The sequence below is a fragment of the Chenopodium quinoa genome, unplaced genomic scaffold (genome assembly GCF_001683475.1).
Source record: "Chenopodium quinoa cultivar QQ74 unplaced genomic scaffold, ASM168347v1, whole genome shotgun sequence".
NCBI classification, from domain to species: Eukaryota; Viridiplantae; Streptophyta; class Magnoliopsida; order Caryophyllales; family Amaranthaceae; genus Chenopodium; species Chenopodium quinoa.
Window position 1 is genome coordinate 4,328,668 of NW_018742770.1, and position 27,148 is coordinate 4,355,815.

Here is a 27,148-nt window from a genome sequence, read left to right on the forward strand (position 1 = left end):
TTTGATACGGAGTACAATATCTTTTTGCCCTAGAATTTCCCCCAATTCCTCAAAACTTGGGTTTCAATTTTTTTTTCTTGATTTTAATTTCTCATCGCCTTTTCTTAATTCTTTCATGAATTGAAATTTTTATACCAATTTGATTTGTCGCTGTGCTTCGCGTTATGTGATCATGGCGAGTATTCACTATTCTCCCGCTTTCAATTTGTCGGAAGACGGAAAATTAGGGTTTTGTCGCCCCGAATCGGATCCCCAATTCAATTGGCGCAACAATCCAAATATTGATTCGTATCGTGAACTCGTTAGAAACAGAATGTTGGTGATGTTTCCCTTTTTTCTTTTTCCATTCCAATTTTTTGCTATAATTTTAACTCCAATTTAGGTATTATTATTATTATTGTTGAATTTCATTTATGATCATAGTTATGATATGATTATATATAAGCATATTGGAGATCAACTGGGTCTTTTTTTAATATTCTGAATTAATGAAAGTGATTGAATTACACTATTAATTAATTTTTTGTAAAGGTGCTGTTTTTATGTTAAGGTGTTAGATGGCATGTTTCTGGGATTTAGGCGGGAAATTTACATATTATTTTGTTCTTCACAAATTTCCATTACCATTTAAGGATGTTATTGGACATTTATGAAGTAAAACACAAGTTTGGATATGTGATTACATTACTATGGAGATTAGGATAAATCTTGCTGGCCTAATTACACGCAATCCTATTCCCATTACCGCTTTTTACAAATGGCTACCAAATGGGTCATGCAAGTAGTTTTTAGCACTGAGGTAATTGATCGTAAAACTTGAATTATCTCATACATAGTACTACAAGTAGTATATATGGTGTATTTGGAATAACTTAATCATCTTTGAGAGCTTTACCTTTCCTTTTAAACAGGGCTGTGAAATATTTCTTCTATTGATTTTTTTTTTTGTTTTCCATTTTTAAAGCCAGGTGTTTCTTGCCCAATATGCATTTCAGCAGTATGCGTTACAAATCCCTTTTGTTGCTGCCAGTCTGGAAAATCAAATCTTCATGGATGCTCTTTCCGAGGTCTACTGTCTTTATCTTTCTTTTTTCTTTTATTTTCTTGAACTTTTAATAGTTTACTGTGTTGATTGACTAGTATTGTAGTATTTGCACTACTTTTTTTCATGAAATTTAATCATCTTTGCATTGTGAACTGAGGATAGCTTGTGCTTTATTTTTCTTGCCCAAAAGTGTTCTTACGTATTGATCTTAAAAATTTACTGCATTTGGAAATTGGTTTTAGTGGATTAAATCTGAATGTCTGTCTTTTAGTGAAAATGTATTGATTTTTCCCCTTCCATTGTAGTTTATTAAGAGTAACATTTATTTGTTTCAGAATGACTACCTGGATCAACAGAATTTTCTTGATCGCCTTATGAAGGTAATTAAACGGAGTTGGGAGTCCGGTCAGCATGAAGCAATGCATACCACTACATCACTACCAAAAAATGTTTCTGCTTCAACCCTTGCAACGAAAAATATTTTTTGCAAAAACATTGATAAGCCACACCATGATAAATATGTTAGTGATGATGCTTGCTTTAAGTCGGATCATGCACCAGAGCTTTTAGCTGATGTACCCTGGAGTAGGATATATGGTAATGAATCTAGTTGTTGTATAGATTAAAAAAATAATAATATTATTTCTTTTATGTCTTAGTGTTGGGCATGTGTTTTTTGCAGGATCACAAAAATGTATATTGGATGCCAATGTGTGGCAACCTGAGCTGGTGCTACCTAATAATTATTCTTCTGGGATGGGTTTTTTTAATGCTGATTCTGGTGATAGTGAAATTACCTATACTGGAAGTGGGTTGCAGTATGATTCTGAGGCATCCTTTGAGAGTCATTGCAATCAATACCAGAACTCTGCCAAAGGTGTGCTTTCTTTTCTTTTCTTTTTTTTCCCCCTCTTTTTAATTTATTATTTATTTATTTTTTAACGTATCTACCTCAGTAGCTGTAAATCATCCTCTCTGTCGCTTGCAATCTTTTATAACGGGGCTTTTCATATTGGTTGTTGTCTTCACTACCCACAACTACTTTCTGAATTGTTCTCGCTCTCTCTTGCTGAAGTATTCACTTTGTTATACTACAAAGAAAGTGATGAGTTGTAGTAATATAGCATCAGTGTTCTTTAGCTAGATATATTGATAGACTGAACTAAACATCTTCATTTTTTGGCTGCATTGATATGGTATTGTTTGAGGTGATTTTGAAATCTTTCAGCACGGTGGTATCTTCATTCTTACCACCGTGCTGAGTGTTTTTTCTGGACAATTCTTGTCATAGGATTTTAATTAGCTTTACTCTTTTCCAAGTTGTGATTTGATCTTGCTCACGTGCTTCATCAAGAATAAGATAATGAGCATAGAAACTATGGGAAGAACTCTGTTCCTTTGTATGTAATGAATGAAATCGGTTTTTCTTTGTCTGACTTGTCTCTTTGGTTCATAAGGTGAAACGAATTTCAACATCTTTAGTGACCAGAATGATCCTTCTTTGTATTCACCTGCTACGGTGAGGGAGAACTTGAAATTTGAAGTGTCCACTGTCTCTGATGGTTTGCATATGCGACAGCCAGTTCTGGGACCCCTGCAGTTTAATCAACCGCTCCTACATTGTGATGGACACTTTACGGAGATTAAAACTGTTGGAAGCTTACCAGTGCAAAATAGAAATTTGTATACCTCTCCGCGCGCCACATCAACCCCTAGAGATACACAGCAGCTTTCTAAGCAGACGGAGAATCTCAACATCCTATACAGTTATATTAATTACAAAAAAGATGGGCATAAAGTTCCCTTTTTGGAATACATACATTCACTGAAGTGCAAAGATGGCTGTGAATGTGAGACATATAGGGGGTTGCTTACACATTACGACAGTTGTGGCTCTGCTGACTGTGATACTTGTGGATCTGCTGCAAGGGGTTTTATACAATCTGGATTAAGAAATCAAGGAAATGGCTTTGTTAGGCTGACACATGGTAATGATTCTGGCAAGAGAGTCCGTGCTAACACTTCTGAAGACTTTATATACTCTGCAAAATTAAGGAAGTTGGATTCGTCTCCTAGACGTGATTCACCATGTGATGTTTCTGCATTAAGTGAGGAGCCATTCAGTCCTTCAGGACCTTTGAACTTTGAGCAACTGTCTAAATCCCCAGTAATGGCTACTCCTGTTAACCCAGGGGAAAATGCTTATATTACCACTAGTCATACTGATGATGTTTTAAGAATTAGTGAATCTGACAACAGTCATCTGGACGATGCTCTGGGATTCAAATATGGGGATGCTATCATTCCTTCTGAAGGCCCGTCTTTTGATTGTTCGCAGAAGGTTGAAAGAGTCTCTTGTCATATTGATGATGCTGCAAGAATAAGTCTACAAGGTAATGTCACCATTTCCTTGTATGATACTCGTGGAAGTAACTCTGGTGATGCTACCAATTTTGCCGATCATCCATCTGCTGATTCCTGTCAGAAGGAGATTGAACCTGTAGTCAATGAACTCAAAGATACAGTTCCTGACCCTGGTTGTGATTTGCCATCTGATTATGTTCCATACCTGTTTGAAGACAAGTCTATTGCTCAAAGGGTAGAGTTTATACCACGGAGTGATTCAGAAGATATTCATCAGACAGCTGGTTCTAGGACTCGGATGAAGGGATTTAAGTCTGTGGATGCTATCATTCCTTCTGAAGACCCGTCTTCTAATTGTTCGCAGAAGGCTGAAAGAGCCTCTTGTCATATTGATGATGCTGCAAGAATTAGTCAACAAGGCAATGGTGCCACTGCCTTGTATGATACTTGTGGAAGTAAATCTGATAATGCTACCAATTTTGCCGACGATCCATCTGCTTATTCCTATCAGAAGGAGATCGAACCTGTAGTCGATGAACTCAAAGATACAGTTTCTGACCCTGGTTGTGATTTGCCATCTGATTATGTTCCAAACCTGTTTGAAGACAAGCCTATTGCTCAGAAGGTAGAGTTTATCCCACGGAGTGATTCAAAAGAAATTCATCAGATAGCTGGTCCTAGGACTCGGATGAAGTCAGAAAAACAAAAGGTGGATGGCATCAGTTTAATTGACTTTTTCACGCCTGAGGAAATCAAACGACATTTGTCTAGTCTCAAGCAGAGAGATGATCAGGTAATTCCCCTTTTTCATTAGATATATATCCAAAGTAGGCATTATAGCTGTAATCCAGGCTGTCTCTCAGTGAAAACCTTTTTGAAAAAAAAAAAAATTCTCGGAGGGGGAATTTTTTTGTACCTTCAAGAGGTTTTGCTGGTGTTGTGCTGTTGTCTAATTGATGGTATTTATATTTTATATTTTTGATATCCAAGTCCTTTGTTTTCGATGTATTATTAGGTGTAGCACAATAATCTGCAATTATAGTCCTTAATATTTGGACTAATTTGTTTGAAATGCTTCTCCAGGCTCAGCTATTACAACTTGGATTGAAAAGTTTTTGGTTCATGTTGTTTAAACAAAGGTTTTGGCCATCCCATAGTGGAACCAATTTAAAATTCTATGATGTTCTAGACTGTTTCTATTGATTATGTAATTTATCTTGAAACTCTCATGTAGGATAAAGATGCTCATATGTATGACTGATGATTGGAGTGCTATAAATTCTATTTTGATCCGTTTCCCATCATAATAAAGTATTTAATTTCATGGACATTAATAATCATGTTGCAGTGTATGGTTTTTTCCGTACAATTCTGGTAACTCCTTTTTTCTTTATCCAATGGGGTGCTTGACTAGATGAGTATTGGAGTTAAATGTACAATAGGAATCCCATTTCCATAAAATTTAATATTATTTAACTTTCCTCCTTTCTCTTTATATTGTTATTACCTCTTCAAGGTTTTTTCTTCTCTTGACCATTCAATTATGACTTTGCCAGCTGATGATGCACTTATTTTGTAGGGCATAGCTGGAAAAATGGCTGAAAATGGAGCAAGCTGTTCACTCAGTGAAAACTTCTGCCAGCTATGTGCTTTGCCTCAGCTTGCATTTTCACCAATGCCGCTGTATTGTTTATTCTGCGGGGCACGTATAAAGAACCATGCAACATATTACGCCACAATCGATAAAACCTCTGATCAATTATGCTTTTGCACCACATGCTATAACAAGTGTCACCGTGGTACTTTCACATTATATGGGTTGTCTATATCTAAGTCCAATCTCAAGACCCAAAAGAATGATTTGGTGACTGTAGAATCGGTGAGATATACTGCTTTATTGTGTTAACTATTTTTTGTTCTTGTTTTTTTTTTGTATTTTATTATTACAGCTCATGCATATGGCTTTGATCTTGTAGTGGGTTCAATGTGATAGATGTGAAGGATGGCAACACCAGATATGTGCCCTCTTTAATGATAAAAAAGACTTAGGAGGTGATTCAGAGTATCTTTGTCCAAAGTGCTACTTAGAAGACCTAGAATTTGAGGGGCTAATGCCTTTGCCACGTTCTTCTTCTTTGGATGCACATCACCTTCCTCAAACTTTGCTTAGTGATCATCTTGAGCAACGACTCTTTGGACGTCTTAAGCAAGAGAGAGAAAACAGGGCAAAAGCTGCAGGAAAGAATCCTGAAGAGGTAAGATGTTAGGCTTCGTTTATCTGACAATTTTAGTTTGCTGGTTGTCTATGTGGTGGGTTCTGTCTTTTGTTCATGTGTTCCACTTACACATATATATATGTATATTTAAAATTAACTGTCAACTTCTGTAATTTATATGATAGGTGCCATGTCCTGCTGATCTTGCTGTAAGGGTGGTATCATCTGTTGACAAAAGACTGAAAGTGAAGCAACAATTTTTGGACATATTTCCTGAAAATGGTTACCCTGCAGAGTTTCCTTACAGATCAAAAGTAAGCTTAATTGCATCTGAATTATCTGTTGTATAGGAGTGACGAGTGAACTTTCTTCTGGTGGATACTACTTTTGGAAATTATTGTTAGCTCTGGTAACAATTAGAGTTTGAAAGGTTTATGTTATGCATGTGCAGTCATGACTCTGAGCTTTTAATGAGTTTTAAGTATGAAGTGGCTCTTTCCAGTTCTCTACTAGGAGAGTTTATTCATTGAATCATGTGTGATTTTTATAATATTTCCATCCCAGGTTATTCTTTTATTTCAAAGGATTGAAGGTGTAGATGTGTGCCTTTTTGCCATGTATGTCCAAGAGTTTGGATCAGCCTGCAGCCTACCAAATCAAAGATGCGTCTATATATCATATCTTGATTCTGTCAAGTATTTTAGGCCTGAGACAAAAACTCTGAAAGGAGAAGCTCTTCGAACTTTTGTTTATCATGAAATTTTGGTATATTTCTACGACTGATTTTTTTTTATTTTTTTTTCCTTTCTAATCTTGTTGTCTTTTTTATAATCTAAAGAGAATAATAACTGGAGATAATTTCATAATTGTCTGGCATTGTCTATTCTTTTTCTTAGATTGGATACCTTGATTATTGCAAGAAACGAGGCTTTGCCACCTGCTATATATGGGCTTGTCCACCTGTGAAGGGAGAAGACTACATTCTATACTGTCATCCAGAGACGCAAAAAACCCCCAAACCTGACAAGCTGCGGCTATGGTATACCTTTAATATATATATTTTTTGACAATGACATGTGTTATGATATTATTAGCTTTCTCATTTTCTCATTTCTCATTCTAGCAATTCTACTACGTATATTTTTTTCCCCCCTCTACTTACAAAATTCATGATTATTTATTTTCATTCAATTTCATTATATCCTCATGTTCATACAATTCTTGTGCTGATTTTTGGGTTGATTTAACTATTGTTTTATTGTATTTCTTCTTTTTTTCAATAACTTTGATCATGGTTATAGGTACTTATTGAATTGATTTTTGTACCAAATCAGGTATCAGTCAATGCTAAAGAAAGCAACAGAAGAAAAGATTGTAGTGAATTTTTCAAATTTATATGAGAAGTTCTTTGTGCCTACTGGGGAAAGGAAGACCAAAGTTACAGCAGCCAGGTTGCCTTACTTTGATGGTGATTATTGGTCTAGTGTTGTTGAGAGTATGATTAAGAAGATTGATTTAGAAAGTGGAGGAGACCCTGAAAAGCAGCTCAAAAAGAAGTGGAGGAGCGTGAAAGCTTTTGGACATAGTAACCCTTCGGCTAATGATGTGAAAGACGTCTTGTTGATGCAAGCAGTAAGTTTGCTCTCTCAAATTTGTAATTTTATGTGAATGTAGCTTTCTGAATTAGCGGTGAAGGGGTGAAATTTATGTCATTTTGTGAGGACAGTAACCATATAAGATTGGTATCTCTTCCTGTGTTCTTCCTTTTCTTTCCCGGATGACAATATGTCATGTGTAACTTTCAGAAATTACGTGGGTGAGGATGTGTTGAGAGACTGAATTGATGTTCTTCGTAATAAATGAATTTTTACTGTTGTTCATCATCTTCTTCTACTGTCCTTTAATGAATTTTGTTTGCTATTTTCTCGCAGCTTGGACATATTATATCATCAGCAAAGGAAGACTTCATTATTGTGAACTTGCAATCCGTCTGTACAAACTGCCATGAAATCATATTATCAGGGCAAAGGTGGTTTTGTAATCAGTGCAAAAATTATCAGCTATGTGCAAGGTAATTATCGTTAAGTTTGGATGAAATATGCAATATATAGATAGAATTTTCATGCTGAGATTATGACATGGACATCCCTCTCTTTCTTGACTTGCTAATTGAGTTAGAAAATCGGCTACCTATTTTCTGTTAGACTTAAGAACTGTGGTGCGTTTTACATATCATAATTTTTGATTAGCAGATGCCATGATGTGACTGAATTAGTTGGACCAGGAGACACACACATATCTAGTGGTGGTCAGAGACATGCTCTCTCTCAGGTATCATTTTAGTTCATCTCCTACCTCATAGGCCTATAATACTCTCTTTTCAACAATCTAAACCAATTTTAAAGAAAAAATTGAATTATGCATTGAGTTTTACTAGAAACAGTACATTTGAAGTGAAAATTAAATCTTTAGGTAACTATGTAAATGTTATGGCTTTTGTTTTTTCAGGAAGTGGTGAATGATGTACCAACTGATACAGAAGACAATGATGCCATAATGGACAACTGTTTTCTAGAAAACAGACATGCTCTTTTGAGTTTCTGTCAAGGAAATCACTATCAGTTTGACTCACTTCGTCGTGCAAAGCACTCCTCTATGATGATTCTGTATTATCTCCACTATCCGAATGGGTCTGTTGCTGGGATTTCCTGCAATTTATGCCTCAAGGAGACAGGTGCTGATCAAAGATGGGTGTGTGAGACATGCCCAGAATTTAATGTTTGTAGCTCATGCTATGATAGACATGGTGCTAATTGTCACAATCATACATTGATTATTTGTTTGGTAAGAACTTAGAAGTGCTCACTCGTATTATTTTTTGTTCTATATTTCCAGTAGATGGGCAGCCTGTTGGTTTAATTTGTTTTAAGTTGTGCTGTAAAGTTGTACTTGTTGAATATACATGTTATAGATCAATCTTCAATAGGACCTGAATTTGGTAATGAATCTCTTGGGAACAAGTTTTTGTACATTTCATTCCTTTCCTACTATATGCTGACATTGCAAACTGGCAATGCAGGTCAAACAGCTGCTTGATGTTCTACTGCATGCATCTCAGTGTCATACTACAGTGAATCTTCCCTGTTCTTATCCAAATTGTTCGATTCTTAGGAGACTCTTTTCCCATGCACATGCATGTAATATTCGAATAGCTGGTGGGTGTCGGCATTGTAAGAAGACGTGGTTTATTCTGTTGATGCATTCTCGAAGGTGTAAAGATCCGAGTTGCAACATCCCTAGATGCATGTATGTTTCACTTCAGTTGTTATTTGTTATAAATTTCTCTTGAACTAGCAGGTCTGAAGTAAAACAATATTTTGACTGCTGTTTCAGGGATTTGAAGAATCATGAAAAAATGCTTGAATCATAACGTGTCTCCCAGTCAGTGTTATAAGCTGATTATAATTTCTCATGTACAGCACCTTTTTTAGATTTGTCGTCAGAGCAGAAAACTGGTTGTAGATTCTTTCAGTGAGAGGCAATTGTACAGGTAGATAGCAGCAGGAGTCTTTCAGAATCAAACTTTTTTTTTTCAGAATCAAACTTAGATAGTCATTCAGAAATAATGAGAATTCCGGGGCAAAAATTATTTCTGTTCCTAGGATGGGAAGCTTTGTATAGGATAAAGAAAAAAAAAAATATTTATGATTTTAGTGTTATCCCCATGCTCGGTGTAGCAAGTCCCTTTTGTGTTGCTATAATAAAATCCCAAGCTTAAATTTTTGAAGTGATTTTGTATTAGCTTAGAAATTCTTTTTGGTTAAGAGAATATTAGCATTTTGGTAACTACAATTGTAAGATTCACATTAAGGGTATTTGCCGTGTTATGTCTTATGTATCATGGTTTTCTGAGTAAATTTCATATGATTGCTACTTGTATTATTCTTGTGAGGCTCCAGCATTTTTGTGCACTAAAATGTATGGGGGGTTATTTCTATTTTATAAATATTTTTTAAATAATATGGTTAATTTTGATAAGAACCTCACATCTACTGACTTACTCTTAAATCTTTACCTAGTCCTACTCAATCGATCCTTGGTGTAATCTTTAGATGACTTGAGATATGTATATTCTGGAATAAGATGAATTATTTGGTCTAATATGGTGTCCTACTTTACCTTAATCCTAACTATAAATTCATGTTAATTTGCTAATGTGTATTTTTCAAATATCTAATTTTTGTAATTTTTATTGATTCGTAAATAATGTCAAAAATAAACATTTAGTGTTGACAGCCTAACAGGAATAAGAAATTCTATTCTAATCTCGACAATCTTAGTGTTGAGATATGGTAAAAATAGGTTCTTTATGGTAAGCCTTGGTCTCATTGATGTCAATAAAGTTACTCTAAACAATATTCAATGACGGAGTATTTGGAACGCTAGCGGCTAGTGTGATGCCATGCACAGCATACTTCCCTGAAATCTGTAATCAGTCTTATTTTATTACTCTTTCTGGCAAAGTATTGTTCTGTAGATACAGAGGGCGCCGCGGTGGAGAGAGAAAACGACTGTACATCATCTGCTCCACAGTTAAGCAACTTCGACCTCATGTATGGTACCCTACCAGTCTACCGCCACAGTACAAACAACTACGAAGGCCAGTGGCTTGATGGTTATTTAACCATATGTTGGCCTCGGGGCACAGCCAGATTCCTTAAGTTGTGGGCGTAATAAATGGATCATCTGATATATACCTTCTGAATTTGGGTGAGAATTGTCAAATACAGTAAATTCATGAACCTCACCATCCAGGTCAAGAGTACTAGCCCCAGAGGGTTTTTGCACTCCTATATTCTTCATAGTTCGTCTAACATTTGCAACGTTACCCCAATCCCCCGCAGCAGCATATATATTAGATAACATTGAGAAATTTCCGGCTTCTGTTGGATCAACTTTGACCAAATGCTTCAAAACCTCCTGTGCAATTTCCACAGGGTAATGCAACCGGCATGCTCCTAAGAGCGTACCCCAAATGACAGCATTTGGTTCCATTGGCATATTCTGCACAACCTCCAAAGCTTCCTTTAGACGCCCACCCCGACCTAATAGATCAACCAAGCAGCCATAATGCTCTATTTGGGGGACAATGTCATAATCCCTTTCCATAGAATAAAAATAATCAAGACCCTTGTCAACATAACCCATGTGAGTGCAAGCACATAAGATACCAATGAAAGTGAATTTATCAGGTCGAAAACCACTTTTTTTCATCCTTGAGAAAAGCTTGAGTGCTGTCACTCCATCTCCATGCATAGCTAAACCTTGGATAATGGTGTTCCAGGAAACTAAATCTCTTTCAGACATCCCCTGGAATACAACTAATGCTTTTTCTGCACATCCGCACTTGACATACATATCAATCAATGCATTATTCACTGCGACACTACATCTAAAACCAGTTGCCACAATTGAGGAACGAACTCTCTTCCCAAGTGTGAGCAAACCAGACTCGGCGCAAGCAGCTAGGATACTAATAATGGTCCCATCATCAAATTTCAATCCTAAACTTTCCATTTCATTATACAAAGATATAGCCTCCTTTGTGAATCCATTTCCAGCATACCCAGAAATTATTATTGTCCATGACACCAAATTCTTAACAGGCATCTTATCAAAGAGTAACCTAGCCATATCCAAATCCCCTGCTTTCGTATAACCCGAAACCATGGTAGACCAAGATACAACATTTCTCTCAGGCATCTTCTCAAACAATTGAAACGCAGCATCCATGTCTTTTGCTTTAACATACCCATCTAACATTATATTCCAGCTCACAGCATCTTTCTCAGGCATTTCATCAAACAGTTGGCGAGCATCTTTCAAATTACCCCCTTTAACCAACCCCCTAATCAATGAATTCCAAGAAACAATATCTCTATCCTCCATGAACACAAACAACTTCCTAGCAGAACTAACACCAATCACCCCACACTTACAGTAACTATCAATCAACGAATTGGGTACAAAAATATCACCAAAAAAACCTAACTTTATCATCTGGGTATGAACCATTTGAACAAATTGCAATGAACAGGGTCCACTACAAGCCTTAAGAAGAAAAGGGTATGTAAAATTATCAGGGAAAACGCCATTATTAAGCATATCAAGAAAAGTAATGAAAGCTTGAGAAGATTGAGAATTCTGGGTTTGAGCTCTAATAAGAGAATTATACAAATGAACATTGGGAAATTGAACTTGATTGAATACATTAATGGCTAACCCTAATTGATGGCAGAGAGAGAAAGCAGAGATTAATTTAGGTGCTATAAAAGGGTCATTATGAAGATTAGCTTTGAAAATTTGAGCATGAAGTTGTTTCAAATGTGATAAATTTGAACATTTGTGAAGTTCAGAAACTTTGAGTTCGAGTTGCCTTCTAGTGGAGAACCAAGTTGGAGCTCTAATGGGAGTTGTCATTGGTGGTCTGAAATTGGTGTGTGGTTGGAGTTTAGCCATATCATAATGTGTAGAATGTAGAAGATGATTGACTGCTCGTTATTTTGAAGTTTGGAATTAACTAATTAACTACTCTTTTCATTTTTTAAAAGTATATCCCGATTTTCGAGTTTTTGAGGTGGATTTTTTATTAATTGACACGGGATTACACAAATTTTTCGATATTTCTGTTTATTGATAGGAAAATGCTATACCTACCTCTAAGGGTTGCATATAAGCATTAAATTTACACTTGAAAATCGTAAAAAGTTAAGAAATCATAAAAATATAAACACTTATTACACTGATTTACGCGTGTTTTTGTCCTGAATTCCTAACTTTATTTAATTTTCAAAAATGCATTTAATGCTTATATATAGCCCTTAGGGCTACATATAGCATTACCCTTATTGAAATGGTAAATTGGGGTAGAAATTACTTTTGTAATTAAGAAACTATAGAGTATTATCTTCGAGAAGTTTTTTGACAATATTATCTTCGACAAGTTTAAATTTGTTTTTTTTTTTATCAAACTTCATACTTCCTCTTCTCATGTTCTTTTTTACTACTTATTTCTTTTATTACGCTTGCCAATGCAAAACTTTAGCGACCAATAACTTTAATTCTTCATAAGTAAAAATTATAAAAGTTGTATATTATGATAGTACTTATTGAAACGAATTAAAAAAATATCATATGAATATATTTTGCCTTACATAACATTCACAAAAGACGGCCAAAGGAGAGTAATGAATAGTATAAAAGTCAAAGCGGGTCAAGTAAAAAAGAACGGAGGAAGTATATCCTAATAATTACCTTGTTTTGATAGTTTGTTTCATTCATGTTTAAGGACTGTTATTTTGACCGTTACGAATATGTTTATTGTAACGGGCATAGCATTGCCCGTTACAAATAAACCGTTACGAATGACAATTTTTCCACTAGTGATGGTTCCAAACGACATTATATGACCCCGAGATGTATCCCCTATAATCTAAAGGCTTTTCGACACCGTGCCCCAAAACCCCTAAAATTTCTCAAAAAGCGTGGATATTAGACTTCACTTTTGGAATTTTTTTTAATTTTTTTGCCCGGAAATAAAAATTGACGAAATGTTTACCACGGTCCCTAATACCCTCCGAGAGTTTAATTGAGTGAGTGGAACCATCCAATTTGCCTTTAAACGTCCAATTTACCGGTTTACAACTTGCACCGATTTCATTAACTCAAGCCTACCAGAACATTTATGACAACAAATAATGATCATATATGGATCCAAACGGCATTATATGACCCCGACATATATCCCTTGAATTTCAAGACTTTTAGACACCGGGCCCCGAAACCTCTAAAATTTCTCAAAAAGTTGTGGATAATAAGCCTTCAATTTTGAAATTTTTTTGACTTTTTTCGCCCAGAAATAAAAATTGCCGAATTGTTTACCATGGTCCCTAATACCCTCTTGGAGTCCAATTGGGTGGATGAAACCATCCAATTTGCCTTAAATCGGCCAATTTACAGCTATACAACTTGCACCGATTTCATTCACTCAAGCCTACCACGAACATTTATGACAACATATAATGATTATTTATGATTCCAAACGGCGTTTTATGAGACCTAGATGTATCCCTTAAATTTTCAAGGCTTTTCAACACCGAGCCTTGAAATCTCAAAAATTTCTCAAAAATCGTGGATATTAGCCTTTAATTTTGGAAATTTTCGGCTTTTTTTCGCCTGGAAATAAAAATTTTCGAAGTGTTTACCATGGTCCTTAATACCCTCAGGCAGTCCAATTGGCTGGGTGGAACTATCCAATTTGCCTTTAAACACCCAATTTACCGGGTTACAACTTGCACCGGTTTCATCAACTCAAGCCTACCACGAACATTTATGACAAAAAATAATGATTATATATGATTCCAACCGACATTATATGACCCCGAGATATATCCCTTAAATTTTCGAGGCTTTTCGACACCGGGCCTTGAAATATCAGAAGATTCTCCAAAAGCGTGGATATTAGGCTTTTTTTGAATTTTTCAACTTTTTTTCGCCCGCAAATAAAAATTGCCGAAATGTTTTACCATGGTCACTAATACCCTCCGAGAGTCAAATTAAGTAGGTGGAACCACCAATTTTCCTTTAAACGGCTAATTTACCGATTTACAAATTACACCGATTTCATTAACTCAAGCCTACCACGAACATTTATGACAACATATAATGATCATATATGGTTCCAAACGTCATTATATGACCCCGAGATGTATTACCTAAAATCTCAAGGATTTTCGACACCGTGACCCGAAACTTCCAAAATTTCTCAAAAAGCGTGGATAATGCCTTCAATTTTTTATTTTTTTTTTGACTTTTTTTCGCTTGCAAATAAAAATTGCCAAATTTTTTACCATGGTTCCTAATATCCTCCGGGGGTCCAATTGGGTGGGTTGAACTACCCCATTTGCCTTTAAACGGCTAATTTACCTGGTTATAACTTGCACCGATTTCATTAACTCAAGCCCACCACGAACATTTATGACAACATATAATGATCATAAATGGCTCCAAACGGAATTATTACCCCGAGATATATCCCCTAGAATTTCAAGGATTTTCGACACCGGTCCCTGAATCCTACAAGATTTCTCAAAAAGCGAGGATATTAGCCTTCAATTTTGTAATTCTTGACTTTTTTAAGCTCGGAAATAAAAATTGCCGAAATGTTTATCATGGTCCCTAATATCCTCCGGCAGTCCAATTGGGTTGGTGGAACCATCCAATTTGCCTTTAAACGACCAAATTATCAGTTTACAACTTGCACGGGTTTCATTAATTCAAGCATACTATGAACATTAATGACAACATATAATGATCATATATGGTTCCAAACGGCATTATATGACCCTGAGATGTATCCCCTTAAATATCAAGACTTTTCTACACTAGGCCCCGAAGCCTCTAATTTTTTCAAAAAACGTGGATATTAGCATTCAATTTTGGAATTTTTTAACTTTTTCTTCTCCCGGAAATAAAAATTGCCGAAATATTTACCATGGTCCCTAATACATTCCGAGAGTCCAATTGGGTGTGTGGTACCATCCAATTTGACGTTAAACGACCAATATACCGATTTACAACTTGCACCGATTTCATTAATTCAGGCCTACCACGACCACTTCTGACAACAAATAATGATCATATATGGTTCCAAACGGCATTCTATGACCCCGATATGTATTTCCTAAAATTTCAAGGCTTTTCGACATCGTGACCTGAAACCTCCAAAATTTCTCAAAAGCGTGGATATTAGCCTTCAATTTTTGATTTTTTTTGACTTTTTTTCGCTTACCAATAAAAATTGCCGAAATTTTTACCATGGTTCCTAATATCCTCCGGGAATCCAATTAGGTGGGTTGAACTATCCAATTTGCCTTTAAACGGCTAATTTACCTGTTTACAACTTGTACCGATTTTATTAACTCAAGCCCACCACGAACATTTATGACAACATATGATGATCATAAATGGATCCAAACGATATTATATGACCCCGAGATATATTCCCTAGAATTTCAAGCCTTTTCGACACCGGTACCCGAATCCTCCAAAATTTCTCAAAAACCGTGGATATTAGCCTTCAATTTGTAATTTTTGACTTTTTTAAGCTCGGAAATAAAAATTGCCGAAATGTTTACCATGGTCCCTAATATCCTCTGGGAGTCCAATTGGGTTGCTGGAACCATCCAATTTGCCTTTAAACGGCCAATTTATAGGTTTACAACTTGCACGGATTTCATTAATTCAAGCATACTATGAACATTAATGACAACATATAATGATCACATATGGTTCCAAACTTCATTATATGACCATGAGATGTATCCCCTTAAATATCAAGACTTTTCTTCACTACACCCCGAAACCTCTAAAAATTTTCAAAAAACGTGGATATTAGCCTTCAATTTTGGATTTTTTTTACTTTTTCTTCGCCCGGAAATAAAAATTGCCGAAATGTTTACCATGGTCCCTAATACATTTCGGGAGTCCAATTGGGTGTGTGGAACCATCCAATTTGCCGTTAAACGACCAATATACCGATTTACAACTTGCACCGATTTCATTAATTCAGGCCTACCACGAACATTTATGACAACAAATAATGATCATATATGGTTCCAAACTGCATTCTATGACCCCGATATGTATTTCCTAAAATCTCAAGGCTTTTCGACACCATGACCCGAAACCTCCAAAATTTCTCAAAAGCGTGGATATTAGCCTTCAATTTTTGATTTTTTTGACTTTTTTTCGCTTGCAAATAAAAATTGCCAAAATTTTAACTATGGTTCCTAATACCCTCCGGGAGTCCAATTGGGTGGGTTGAACTATCCAATTTTCCTTTAAACGACTACTTTACCTGTTTACAACTTGCACCGATTTCATTAACTCAAGCCCACCACGAACATTTATGACGGCATATGATGATCATAAATGGCTCCAAACGGCATTACATGACCCCGAGATATATCCCCTATAATTTCAAGCCTTTTCGACACCGGTCCCCGAATCCTCCCAAATTTATCAAAAACCATGGATATTAGCCTTCAATTTTGTAATTTTTGACTTTTTTAAGCTCGGAAATAAAAATTTCTGAAATGTTTACCATGGTCCCTAATATCCTCCGGGATTCCAATTGGGTAGGTGGAACCATCCAATTTGCATTTAAACGACCAATTTATCTGTTTACAACTTGCACGGATTTCATTAATTCAAGCATACTATGAACATTAATGACAACATATAATGATCATATATGGTTCCTAACGGCATTATATGACCCTGAGATGTATCCCCTTAAATATCAAGACTTTTCTTCACTAGGCCCCGAAACCTCTAAAATTTTTCAAAAAACGTGGATTTTAGCCTTCAATTTTGGAATTTTTTTTAATTTTTTCTTCTTCTGGAAATAAAAATTACCGAAATGTTTACCATGATCCCTAATACATTCTGTGAGTCCAATTGGGTGTGTGGAACCATCCAATTTGCCGTTAAACAACCAATATACCGATTTACAACTTGCACCGATTTCATTAATTCAGGCCTACCACGAACATTTATGACAACAAATAATGATCATATATGGTTTCAAATGACATTATATGACCCTAAGATTTATCCCATTGAATTTCAAGACCGTTCGACACCAAGCCCTGAAACCTCCAAAATTACTCAAAAAGCGTGGATATTAGCTTTCAATTTTGGAATTTTTAGTCTTTTTTTTCCGGAAATAAAAATTGCCGAAATGTTTACCATGGTCCTTAATATCCTACGGGAGTCTAATTTGGTGTGTGGAACCATCCAATTTGCTGTTAAATGGCCAATTTACCGGTTTACAACGACCTATTTAATTAACTTGCACCGGACCCGACTTGAACCGAAATTGACCCTAACATGCATGTTTTAACCCGTCAAAACCCGAATTTAACCCGACTTGTTACTAACCTTACTTGAATTCAGCCCTACCCGTTCCTAATCCGACCTGAATTTAACCAACCTGTTACAATTACGACCCAAAATCAACCCGACTTGTTATTAACCCGACCCAAATTCAACCTGACTTGTTATTGACCGACCCAAATTTCACCAGACCTATTACTTACCCGACCAAACAAAATTCAACCCGATCTGTTACTAACTTGACTCGAAATTAACACGACTTCTTGTTGACCCGACCTAAATTCAAGTATTCAACCCAAATTGTTCCTAACCCGATTTCAAATCACCTTAAATGCAATTTAGACCACCTTATTATTGTTGATCAAAGCATTTTGTCTAGGGAGACCAAGTCGGTCCAGGCCAGCAAAGGAAAGGAGCATCATCCTCAACTTTAAGAGTTAAATATAGTATATATTTGTTGTATGGTCAAATGTGATAATTATCTTTCTAAATGATAGAATATAGTTCCCTAGTATAATGTCATATATATTATAGTTAAAGGAAATAATTAGCTTTATAAAAATGATAATTATCTACTCCCTTCGTGTTTTTTTAAGTGTTACACTTTCTTTTTTGGCAAAAAGCTACATTAAAATATTATATATCTCTCCTCTCATGGTCCCCACCCAAATCCACTACTACTTTTTTTTATTATATCTTTTCTCTCACATTCATTACTTTTCAATAAACTATTAACCCCATTATCTTTCTTTTACAATTTTTTAATACTCCAACTACTCCACTTACCTCTTATTTTATTTAAGTCAATTAAATTGCCTAAAACTATGTGACGTTCAGACTGTAACACTTAAAAAAACACGGAGGGAGTATTTATAGTTAATTGAACCCGAATATGAACTGACTTGGAAATGACCCGACCTGATTGTAATCTGCAAATTATTGACTTGAACATAACCCTTGAATCCGAGAATGACCCGACTTGGAAATGACCCAACCTGATTATAACCCGCAAATTATTGAATCGAACCTAATCCGACTTGAACCCGAGAATGACCCGACCTAATTATAATCCGCAAATTATTGACGTGAACCGAACCTGACTCAAACCCGAGAATGACCCGACCTGATTCTAACTCGTAAATTATTGACTTGAACCGAACCCGACTCGAACCCGAGAATTACCCTAACCCGTTTTAACCCGTGAAAACCCGACCCGAATATTATAACCCGACCTGTTATTAACCCGACCTAAACTCGACCCAAACCCGATAAGAAGTATGACCTGATGTGACCCGACTAAAGCATGACCCAACCCAAACCCGACCCGCATAGATTATGGAATTAATCCGAATTGACCCGACCCACTCTTACCCGACCCGTTTACCCGAATTTACAGCTCTACTCCGTAGTAAAATTGCTTTAAGATTCATGACATTCATAAAAAAAAAATTGGAAACCTTACGTAGCTTTATAAGGAACAAAAATGAAGTACTTCCACAATACGGTGTATGATCAAATGTGTATTTTAAAATACTGTTTTGGCAAATAAACTCTTTCATAGTAATTAATTTTAAAATTATTTAGACATTCACATAGGCATATCAGCCCAACTGTCAAAACTACTTTCATTGTAGGGATTAAGTTTCTTGAGGAGCTTGTTGCCAACTTCACACACATGTTCCTGACAATTCATAATTAACAGAGTCTTAAGCTTGGGAGGTAGGCAGCTTTCATCTCCCAAGGATTCGAGCTTCGGACAATGCTGAACATGAAGATCACTCAAGTTGGGGATATGGATTTCAAAGATTGGAAATGACTTATTTCCAACTTAGACAAGGATGAGGGTAGTTGAAGATCTGAACTAGGAATGCACACCACTAAAGCTGATGAGAAGCCTGTATCGCGAAGTCTAAGATCTTGGAGGGAATCGAGGAGGCCCAATCCCCACTCCTCGAGTGGCTGCTTTATGTTCATGTATTCGATGTGAAGTTCTTCAAGGGACCTAGGAAGACCCTCTCCTGGAAAAGACTGGATGTTGGGACACTTTTTAATGCTCAAGTATTTCAGAGAGGTAAAATTTTGTATCTGATTGGGAAGGCCACTAAAATTAGCATTGTCCTCGATCATAAGCTCTTTTATAGCAGGAAGAATTAGATCTTCTGGCAATGACAGAAGTTTAGGACATTCTGCTATTCTTAATACAGCTAGATGTGCAAGTTTCAAGGGAGTTTCAAGGTTTTTGTCAATCCTGTTAATCATCAGAGACTTGAGAGATTCGCAATTGTGTATCTTCAACCAGCTAATCTTCTCTGGAATATCAAGAGTTGTCAGAGACTTACAATCAGAAATGTAGATGTTCTGTACATTAGAGGTCGCGGAAGATGATTTCTTGAGTTCCACAGACTGTATGTCATCACAATTATAAATCTGCAACTGGGTAAGTGTGGCAGGTATCTGATGTAATTTCAAAAGGGAGTGACAATCTGATATGAAGACAGTCTGACAAGAATTTGGCAAAGGAAAGTCTGTGACTTCTGTGACATCAGGAAGGTCCATTGATTCTGAACAAACAATACTAGATGCAGTAGACATCTGCAGTGCTTTACATGTAATTATGGACAGATTCTCGAGCAAAGGGAGGCTTGTAAGTGTGACACTTAACTGATGGCAATATGAGACCGAAATCTTTTTTAATGAAAGGAGACAGGGAGGTAAGCACCCCTGCAGTGATTCACAATGCGAAAGTGAAAGCTGCTCGAGGTGTGGGAATGCCACCATACTATTGCTGTCAACTGATGCTGGGTAGCCTGGGTGCAACCACTTCTTCCAGGAACTCATATGAGAGAAGACTAGAGTTGTCAATGCCGGAAAAGGATTTAAAGACTGTCCATAAAATTCAGGACCAACCTTCTTTATATTGTCCATTCTTTCAACTCGAAGCTCCTTTAAAGAGGGTAGCAATCCTAGTGGTGGCAAGCTTTCACAGCTCACGCAATCCATCAAAATTACGCGGACCATGCATTTGAAAAATCTGTTTCCTACGCAAGCAGGGAATGCTAACCCCTGCTTGCATCCTTTAAACTCACAGACTTTCATGCAATTGTGAGGCTGCCGCCACTTCATACCTTTTTTGGTGTTGCCATCAACCTCAACACTAAAGATGATACAGTCGGAAAGACCCAAGTCGCTAGCTTGGGTTTGGGTCTGAATATCTTGCATGCGGCTGCTCATCTCTTCAATCCTGGATGAAAGGTCTCCGCCTAAGTGATGAAAACGTTGCACATCTCTAGAATCACCAGTTGAAACGCTCCTCAACTTATCAAAGAAACAGAAAAGTGAGGCATATATAATCAGTTGCTAAAGAAAGAATTTCATGAGCTATTTAACATAATGGCTTTGTACATAATACAAGTACATAGTATAATGATAAAAGAACATACAGGTATGAAGTATGATAAAATGCCATTATCCCAGATCATAGTCTACACTCTACAGTACTACAGTTATGATAGCTTTGTACATAGAACTGTGGTAAACAAGAGGATGTTTAAGGCTGTCACAAATCAATAAGGATCACAACGAGAAACTTGAGCTTACATGACCGAGGTAGTGTGGAACACGAATACACAGCCTACTCGGCTACTCATGTTAGTGAAATAAGTACCAATCTGCTCAAATCAGCTTAAGAAAGCCTTTCGTTTGTGAGGATGGTCTGTTTCTTTGCACCATTTTAGATTTTTAGGCTCTCTTATTAATGGCTGAAGTTCAGCAACTAATAATATGATTCTTAGTAAATTTCATTTATGAATACAAACGAATCTGATCTATATAAATACGAGGATATCAGATATAGTTTAAACTCCCCTAATCACAAGTAGAAAAATTCTTTTCATTATTTTCCTGTAGTACTCATCTTCTGTTTATAACACTTCAACAAGCAAAATAATTTACATGATTCGAAAATCCTTTTTTCTTCCCCATTAATACCTGACCGTCCATTAAAATTCGTAAATAAAAACAAAATCATAGAACAGGATAAAATAAAGGAAGAAAGAAAGAAGAAAGCTGAGATAGATCAATACACACTTTTTTTCTAATTGACCCAAGAACATTATTACATCCAATATCCTTGTTCAACTCATGAAGTTCTCGAGTTTGAGCAACAAAGTCATCCAAAATACCCTCCAAATCGTAAGCCAAGTCTTGTAAATCTGCAGTTCGATCATCCTTAGCATTTTCTCCCATTCTTGAAAGCAGTCTGTTTTGAGTTGTTTTACCCCACCTTCAACAACAAACTGACTCACCCCTACAGATGCCAGTTTTTCGATAACTAGTTGAACAGATGCCGCGACAAATACATCTCCGGTCTCCATGTTTGATTCTTCGACGATCAATAGCTGCTCAAATCAAGCAAATGAAAATGATTATGAGATCAGAATGTCAACTGTGGTGAAGAAGTGGCCTTTGGTAAGCTGTTTGGGTTACAGCACAAATCTGTATTATTCTGATTTATGGATTATATAACCATAAATCACAATTACTAAAGTCAACTTCATTGTTTTTTTAACACAGTTTGGAATAAATCAAAAATGGAGTAATAATTTCATGATTATCATTACATTAGCTTAAATTTTAGTGTCATTTTATCATAGTCCTTAATTTTAATTCGTACTTGTATAAATTAACCAGCTTCCTTGTATGCGTAAAATTTTCAAGTTACAGTTTTTCCCTACTCAATAACATCAAACTCCAAAGCTTTTAACTCGTAAACTTCTCCTAGGATAGCCAAGCTGGTAAAGAGGATAGAACACAGGTCAAGGTATCGACAATTAGAGCAAAAGTCTTCACATAGGGAGAATTAAGCAAGAGAATACAAAATGAGCAAAAGATTTCAATCATCTCCAAACCAATGATACAAACAAATTTGAAATTCACTAAAAAATGTGGTAAGCTAAGTCCTGCGTAAAAAAAACGCACAGGCCCACGACTACACTCGTCTAAGCTTCTGTAAATAATAGACAGAAGACATCCCATTACTCCTACCAGAAAGCACAAGACACAGACTAAACGGAACTCTTCCTAAAACTTTGTATAGAGATTCCGTGGCTCACAACTCTAGGTTCAATATGCTAATACACAAGTACATGGACATTCCCGAATGGAAGAATTGAGGGGATAATAATCAATGGTGACGAAATTGAAGAACAAACGCTGAATCAGCTGATAATTGATGCTTCTATATGTGCCATCATGTAGTCAAGAATTTCCACAGCTTCTTTCCTATTGAAGCTTCACCTGGATGCTCAGCCTCTTCATCATCATCGTCATCATCATCCTCTTCCTCCGCAATACTACCATCTTCATCACCATACTCACCATGTCTATCAGGAGTTCCATTTACCTCTTCACTCTGCACAATGCTTTTGACCTTCATTTTAGGTACAGGAGTAGTGTATATGTTTGTCTCCTCAACCTGAACCTGTCAGTGATGAAAAAAAATCACTAAGATGGTACAAATAGACATTCTTTGTCTGTACTTGAGATAAGAATTTGCTTAAGAAAAAGCAACAATACAAGATTGCAAACAATAGTCCTCACCTCCATCAAGTTTATACTCGTTGCACCATCTTCACTAGCGACTCCGGCTGAATGTGAGGGCCCAGGTTTTGAATTTCCATCTAGAATCTCCTTTTGTCCATCTTCTTCACCATTACCTTTACTTGCATCAGATGCTATTTTTACAGCTGCGCCTGTGGCAACTCTATAACCAGCATAAACCATATTAGCTTTATCTATCTTCTTTTGTACCTCAGCCAGTTCTAACTCTTTTTGGTTGCAGCCCTTATCAATTTCATTGGCTCTCTCTTCCCTTTGATTAAGGATTCTCCGAGCTTCTCCTTCTTGTAACTTCCTCTCCCATTCCAGCAAGTCTTCTCTTTGTTTAGACAAAGTAGCATCATGCGCGTCTTTCCTATTGAAAAGAACAATAATATATTAGTTAGGTTATATTGAGCACAAAACATTAGCATAGCCGTTTATATAAGAGATATAACACATACTCTGAGTTAAAAGACAATCGCTCCCTTCGAAGAGCACTTTCTCGACTTTCTAAATCTTGTAATTTTCTCTCTATTTCAGAGCTCTTTCTGCTTGCCTCTGCATACTTAACGTCAGCCGCACGCAGTTTCGCTTCAACTTCTAAAGATTTTGAATCAGCTGTAAATTTAATTTCAGCATATTCTGACCACCAAATGTCTGAAATCTAAATGTGTTTGTCTATGACAGACTGACAATAAGAGAGTTGTAAAAAAGCAGCCACTAACACCAAAGAAATTACAGGAGTCATAAGGTGGGACTGCAAACTCAGAAGCACGCACACAAATCTGAAATATGACTAGTTTGATATATGCCATTAAAGCTCCAATTGATAATTCATAATGCAAGTTTAAACTAAATGAACAATAAAGCAAATTTAGCACAAAAGGCAGAAAGCAAATTGATATCTGAAATGCATAGGCTCATCTTCGAAGGGTAAAATGAGTAATTGAGTGCAAATCTTACATCTTTAACACACTGTTTCTCCACACCCAATGCCTTCTTTAGATCTTCCTCCCTCTTCTCAAGATCAGATATTGCAATCAGATGAGCTGCCTGCTCTCGTTTAAGTGCATCCTTCTGCTCAGCTAATGCATGACTTTATGAGGATAAGAATCACTTTTATTATCCATTTTTTTAATTATTTAATTTAATTTATATACTATAGTTTTTTATTTGAGGGCCATCATTCATTATTCATTTATACAATTTGGCAAATTGCTCTTTACTCTTTGGGTAGGAGAATTTAGTTATTTATTGGTAAAAAAGGACAAAAGTGGTAAAAAAAAATGTGCAACAAAAATCTTACATGCATTTGGTGCCTTCTAAAGAATAGTAACTTTGAAGGCAATTCGTTAATAAATATACTATAAAATGTCATTTTGTATGTGTCATTGTCTTAAACTGTTTTCTCTATTAAGTACACTACTTAAACTTAATTAAGAGATATTTATTGAATGGGTTGTAAGATGTTTATGGTAGATTGGTAGGAGTCAACGACTCAATGCTAGGTTAAGGTCAATAAGAAGCGCGTAATATATAAGCAATTAGTCTTGTATGGATCCGGTCTACAATAAATTATTATAGACCTAAAATTTGACACTACTTTTTGTGAGTCATCTATATTATAATTGTAGAGTGGTTTTTCCAACTTTTAACCACAACACTCCAAAACCCAATCTCTCAATTCTCATTCACTCCCCCCCCCCCTTTTTTTTTTCCCTATAAATAACTTCCACCTGTCTTTTTTTTTTTTGAAAAAAAAAAATAAAAACCCTCCAAAAAAAACTACCTACGTTGTCTAATTTTTTTTTTAGAAACACCAATATTACCATAATTGCACATTTTTTTCCAAAAGTACCTGCACTTTTTTTTAAATAATATCGCCACCATAAGTTCCACTATTTTCCTTTTTAAAATTTTTTCTAATTGTTTATTTATATTTTTTAAAATCAACTAACTACCTTATTATTAATTCAATAATCATCGGAAAAAAAATATATACATAATTTTTTTTTTCCGACATCCCAGTAGTGGCACTGGAATAACCCATTATAATATTGACAGAGTAACCCCCTATAACACAAAACGCACAGTCCTTATAACACTAACAGGATAACAACTATATAGCTGAACGAGTAACCCTTAAAATATTGACTGAATAATCCCTATAACATTGACAAAATAACTTCCATAATAGTTAGCTACACGGTGTATTCAGCCACGTAAAAGAGCAAGTTACTATATCACAAATAACTTCACGTATTTAAAATATATTTTTGTTATTAGATCTTTGTAATATCTTTCTATAAAATATATATCCCGTGCATTTTGCACGGGTACACTCTAGTATTGTTAATAGTAATGTTTACATCTATACTACTTTTAATTATTTTTGAATAACACTACTAGAAATAGGCTGAATTCCGACGGAAAAATTTTGTCGCAAACACCCTGAAATCCGTTGGAAATAGGGTTTCCGTCGGAAGAGGTTGTCGGAAAATATGTTGTAGGAAAAATGAACTTTTCCGACGAAAATTCCGTCGGAAACACTATTCCGACGGAAAAATATTTTCAGGTACTGCAACAATCCGTCGTAAAATTCCGACGGATTCAATTCCGTCGAAAATTTCCGACGGAATTTCCGTCGGAAATTGCTTTTATGAAATTTTAAAAAAAATACGCCGCGCCACCACGGGCACGGCGTATCACCACCTCCAACCACCAAAAAACCCAACATCAGCAGTCCAGAACCACCCCACCACCCACAACCACCAGATCTAACACCGACAACCACCAGATCAACCACCCAAAACACCCCTGTCAACCCCAACCACACCCACTTCCTAACCCTAACCTATCCACATCACCACCCCCACCCACACCCAGATCCACAGCACCACCACCACAACCACCCTAACCTATCCACAGCACCACCACCACTTTACCCTCACCCTGACCGAACTCTAACCAAAACACCCATACCCCACCCTCACCCATACCCAGATCCACCCACCTAAACACGCAAACCCTAACCCGGACCCGACCGAACCCGACCCCACCTAAGCCCAGATCTCACAGCCACCATAAACCACTACAAATGCTAAACGCACGCACACAGCCACACCCACCACCACCACCGAAATCCATATTTAAAAAAAAAAAAAAATCGGAAACAAAAATCGAAAAATTAAAACATAAAACGTACCTGAAATTGAAATATGCTTCGAATTTCAACACGGAAACGGTTTAATAAGGCCAAATTCGGCCATGAAAAGTGTAGATCTAAACTTTTCATGGCCGAATTTGGCCTAAAAAACCTTTCAAGTAGTTGGTTGATGCCGTTTGCGTGTTGGTCGTTGATGACAGTGGTGTTTGATGACGGTGGTTGTGTTGTTGTTGATGCCGTGGTGTGGTGGTCGAAAGAGGGGAAAGTACGGAGAACGAGAGGAGAGAAAACAGAGAGAAGAGGAAAGAACGAGAGGAGAGAGAACAGAGAGAAGAGGAAAGACAGAGATCTAGAGAGGAGGAGAGGAGATCGAGAGAAGAACGAAGATAAGAGGGAGAAGAGAGAGGAGAACGAGAGGAGAGAGAAGCAGAGGAACATAAAGGGAGAAGAGAGAGAGTGGAGAGGAGAAGAGAAAAGAGGCGGGTTGCTTCTCAAGTTTGTTTAGGGTTTTTGTAGCGGAAATGGTTTTTTTTTTTTAAAAAATACTATGTTCCGACGGAATATTCTGTCGGAAACTTACGACGGACTATAAATCCGTCGGAAAAGGTAATTTCTGACGGAAAATTCCGTTGAAAAATACAAAAATTCTGACGGATATTTATTCCGTCGGAAATTTCTGACGGAATCGATGAATTCGTCGGAAATTTCCGACGAAAAAAAAATCCGTCGTAAATTTCCTTTTTTCCGACGGAATATTGGGTCCGTCGGAAGCAAGCTATTTTCTAGTAGTGTAATACAAAT

At 36.5% G+C, this 27,148-nt stretch overlaps 4 protein-coding genes across 5 annotated transcripts; 1 reads left to right on the forward strand and 3 right to left on the reverse strand.

Moving 5' to 3' along the window:
* LOC110724852 (histone acetyltransferase HAC1-like) lies at positions 1-9,567 on the forward strand. Its single transcript, XM_021904341.1, has 16 exons — positions 1-315; positions 965-1,067; positions 1,381-1,642; positions 1,728-1,922; positions 2,503-4,202; positions 4,989-5,288; positions 5,386-5,664; positions 5,811-5,939; positions 6,190-6,390; positions 6,522-6,664; positions 6,960-7,257; positions 7,557-7,696; positions 7,878-7,956; positions 8,134-8,469; positions 8,705-8,931; positions 9,019-9,567. Exons 1-16 carry the CDS (start codon positions 173-175, stop codon positions 9,053-9,055), a joined length of 4,572 nt encoding a protein of 1,523 aa, XP_021760033.1. The 5' UTR covers positions 1-172; the 3' UTR covers positions 9,056-9,567.
* Positions 9,568-9,865: 298 nt separating this feature from the next.
* Positions 9,866-12,379, reverse strand: LOC110724853 (pentatricopeptide repeat-containing protein At3g29230-like). Its single transcript, XM_021904342.1, has one exon. It carries the CDS (start codon positions 12,142-12,144, stop codon positions 10,306-10,308), a length of 1,839 nt encoding a protein of 612 aa, XP_021760034.1. The 5' UTR covers positions 12,145-12,379; the 3' UTR covers positions 9,866-10,305.
* Positions 12,380-19,171: 6,792 nt separating this feature from the next.
* LOC110724521 (putative disease resistance protein At3g14460) lies at positions 19,172-21,956 on the reverse strand. The gene is made up of 3 exons (XM_021903942.1): positions 21,765-21,956; positions 19,459-20,898; positions 19,172-19,345 (listed from the first exon to the last, which is right to left on the reverse strand). The coding sequence occupies exons 1-3, from the start codon at positions 21,954-21,956 to the stop codon at positions 19,172-19,174; spliced, it is 1,806 nt and encodes a 601-aa protein (XP_021759634.1).
* A 496-nt stretch (positions 21,957-22,452) lies between these two features.
* On the reverse strand, positions 22,453-24,298 carry LOC110724854 (protein CROWDED NUCLEI 1-like). 2 transcript variants are annotated; one of them, XM_021904344.1, is made up of 4 exons: positions 24,145-24,298; positions 23,643-23,781; positions 23,182-23,554; positions 22,453-23,062 (listed from the first exon to the last, which is right to left on the reverse strand). In XM_021904344.1, exons 3-4 carry the CDS (start codon positions 23,362-23,364, stop codon positions 22,832-22,834), a joined length of 414 nt encoding a protein of 137 aa, XP_021760036.1. In that variant the 5' UTR covers positions 23,365-23,554; positions 23,643-23,781; positions 24,145-24,298; the 3' UTR covers positions 22,453-22,831. The 2 variants fall into 2 exon arrangements, with proteins under 2 accessions (XP_021760036.1, XP_021760035.1); XM_021904343.1 differs by having other exon boundaries at positions 23,643-23,799.
* Positions 24,299-27,148: the final 2,850 nt, after the last annotated feature.

Coding starts and splice junctions, on each gene's coding strand:
- LOC110724852 (XM_021904341.1), top strand. CDS start 173: ATGGCGAGTATTCACTATTCTCCCGCTTTCAATTTGTCGGAAGACGGA. Junction 316..964: donor GAACTCGTTAGAAACAGAAT/GTTGGTGATGTT, acceptor CCATTTTTAAAG/CCAGGTGTTTCTTGCCCAAT. Junction 8,470..8,704: donor ATACATTGATTATTTGTTTG/GTAAGAACTTAG, acceptor CTGGCAATGCAG/GTCAAACAGCTGCTTGATGT.
- LOC110724853 (XM_021904342.1), bottom strand. CDS start 12,144: ATGGCTAAACTCCAACCACACACCAATTTCAGACCACCAATGACAACT.
- LOC110724521 (XM_021903942.1), bottom strand. CDS start 21,956: ATGGAGACCGGAGATGTATTTGTCGCGGCATCTGTTCAACTAGTTATC. Junction 20,899..21,764: donor CTTGGCTTACGATTTGGAGG/GTATTTTGGATG, acceptor TTCTTTGATAAG/TTGAGGAGCGTTTCAACTGG. Junction 19,346..19,458: donor GCTTCTCATCAGCTTTAGTG/GTGTGCATTCCT, acceptor CTTCATGTTCAG/CATTGTCCGAAGCTCGAATC.
- LOC110724854 (XM_021904344.1), bottom strand. CDS start 23,364: ATGGTTTATGCTGGTTATAGAGTTGCCACAGGCGCAGCTGTAAAAATA. Junction 23,063..23,181: donor CGAGTATAAACTTGATGGAG/GTGAGGACTATT, acceptor CATCACTGACAG/GTTCAGGTTGAGGAGACAAA.